The following is a 2,246-nucleotide window of genomic DNA, read 5'->3' on the forward strand; positions in this document are numbered from 1 at the left end:
GAGACAGAGAGAGAGGGAGAGAGAGACAGAGAGAGACAGAGAGATTAGAGAGAGGGGGGGGGGAGACGACAGGGAGAAAGATAAAGGGGGGGGGGGCAGAGAGAGAGAGACACACACACACACACAGAAAGAGAGAGAGAGAGAGAGAGAGAGAGAGAGAGAGAGAGAGAGAGAGAGAGAGAGAGACGCGGAAGGAGGATGTTGGTGGAGTGCGAGCTAGAGCACGTGAGCGAGAGACAAAAATAACGGTCACCACAGCTTTTAAATAATTATCCTCCTACCTTTGGGCGGAAGAACGCTGCCCTCTCCTCTCCTCTCCTTGTCCGGTTCCACCTCTCCCATGGTGCAGAGCGCGCTCAATCTCCAGCCGTGAGATCACCAAACACCAATGTACAACATGTACCAGCTCACTCAAAACACAAAGAAGAAATTATAACACGCACGTACACACAACCCTGCCTTAAGTCCAAGGGCTCAATGAACCCGCTGCAAGAAGATCTGCAGACAACTGACTTCGCTTCGCACCTCCCGCCTCCCAGCTCAGCTGCTTCTGCGCCCAAGTCCAGCCAGGGGCGGGAGCAGAATCTCGAGAAGTAGGTCACGCCTGAGCCGGCCTTCCCGGCGCATGCACGAGATCAGCTGTTCGCCCCGCCAACTCTGTGGTATCGACCTTCTAGTGTGGTTTTTTGTTGTTGAGGGGGGGGGGGGGGGTATGCGCTGGTGGTATCGATATTCACTATAATGGGGGTTATTGTTGCGGTTCGACACGCGAATGTTGTTTGAGTTGGAGAAAAACGATTATTTATTGCTGGGAGAGAGAAAGATAGACGGGGAAACAAAACACACACACACACACACACACACACAGACTCACATAGACACTGACACACACAGTAGCAAACACACACACACACACACACACACACACACACACACACACACACACACACACACACACACACACACACACACACACACACATACACCATGCACATATGGTCGCTTCCAGCGGGCTATCCAAGATTTCGGGGGTTTCCAGAAATCTTGACCTACTCCAAAAATGTCCATTGCCCTACCCATAGAAGAAGTTTGGTTTCACTGGTGTGTATATTTGTTTGGTTGTAGAGAAAAGTCTCCTTGTCTTTTAAAGAAACTGAATAAGGGGCAAAACTTAACCTTCGATCTTCTCAAAACGGCAGTTTTCGGGATTGGCCCCTTGGGCTTAAAAGCAACCATATATATATCAAGGAGGACACAGACACAATAACACACTCATTCACGCACAGATATCTAGGACAGTGTGTATATCTGTGCGTGTATGTGTGTGTGTGTGTGTGTGTGTGTGTGTGTGTGTGTGTGTGTGTATGTGTGTGTGTGTGTGTGTGTGTGTGTGTGTGTGTGTGTGTGACAGACAGACAGACAGACAGACAGACAGATAGATAGATAGATAGATAGATAGATAGATAGATAGATAGATAGATAGATAGATAGATAGATAGATAGATAGAGAATGTTTTGTTTTGGTAAATGTTTTATGGCGCTTGCAACTGCATAAGGCCATGTGAGCGCCCAGGAGACACATTAACTTAAACATGTTCAGTTTGGTAGGAATTAATTTTGAATTTTTCCCGTTGGCCGTAGAAGCCTACTCTCGTCGGGTTTTTTTTAGAACAACCAAGTGTGATCTTTAATGTGCGCAACTTGTACCCGGGAGGGACCTCCGAAAATGTTTTGCCCGTATCTGAGAAGGCCGAAGGCAAGGAGTTCAATCTTATCTACCCTAAATTCAGGGGTGTGGTTGAAAGACAGTATTAAGAAGAAGTCAGGAGTAGCAGTAGAAAGCATAAAGTGGAGAGGAAAGCAGATGAAAAGGAGGTGAAAGGAAAATATTTCAGAGAAGAAAATTTTCCGTCGCCTTCAGGTTTCGAACCTGGGACCCACCGAATGAGATGCGAGCACCGTGACCTCTAGACCATGACATGAGAGAGAGAGAGAGAGAGAGAGAGAGAGAGAGAGAGAGAGAGAGAGAGAGAGAGAGAGAGAGAGAGAGAGAGAGAGAGAGAGAGAGAGAGAGAGAGAAGTGACCTCCTCCAACCAACCACCCACTCACATACATACACACACACGCGCGCGCGCGCGCACACACACAGATAGACAGATAGATGGACAATATGTGACAATGTGTGTGTGTGTGTGTAAGAAAGAAGAGAGAGAGAGAGAGAGAGAGAGAGAGAGAGAGAGAGAGA

The 2,246-nt window shown here is 47.7% G+C and overlaps 1 protein-coding gene across 2 annotated transcripts in view; it reads right to left on the reverse strand.

The window, feature by feature from the left end:
• The window catches only part of LOC101848545 (uncharacterized transporter slc-17.2), a 45,211-nt gene extending 44,643 nt beyond the window's left edge, over positions 1-568 (reverse strand). For both annotated transcript variants that reach the window (XR_220926.2, XM_005107728.2), the window contains exon 1: positions 282-568. Coding sequence is in view for 1 of the 2 variants with exons in the window: in XM_005107728.2 (XP_005107785.1) it covers positions 282-342 (61 nt within the window). In the remaining variant the exon portion in view is untranslated. The remainder of the gene's footprint in view (positions 1-281) is intronic.
• Positions 569-2,246: the final 1,678 nt, after the last annotated feature.

The sequence above is a fragment of the Aplysia californica genome, unplaced genomic scaffold (genome assembly GCF_000002075.1).
Source record: "Aplysia californica isolate F4 #8 unplaced genomic scaffold, AplCal3.0 scaffold00625, whole genome shotgun sequence".
NCBI classification, from domain to species: Eukaryota; Metazoa; Mollusca; class Gastropoda; order Aplysiida; family Aplysiidae; genus Aplysia; species Aplysia californica.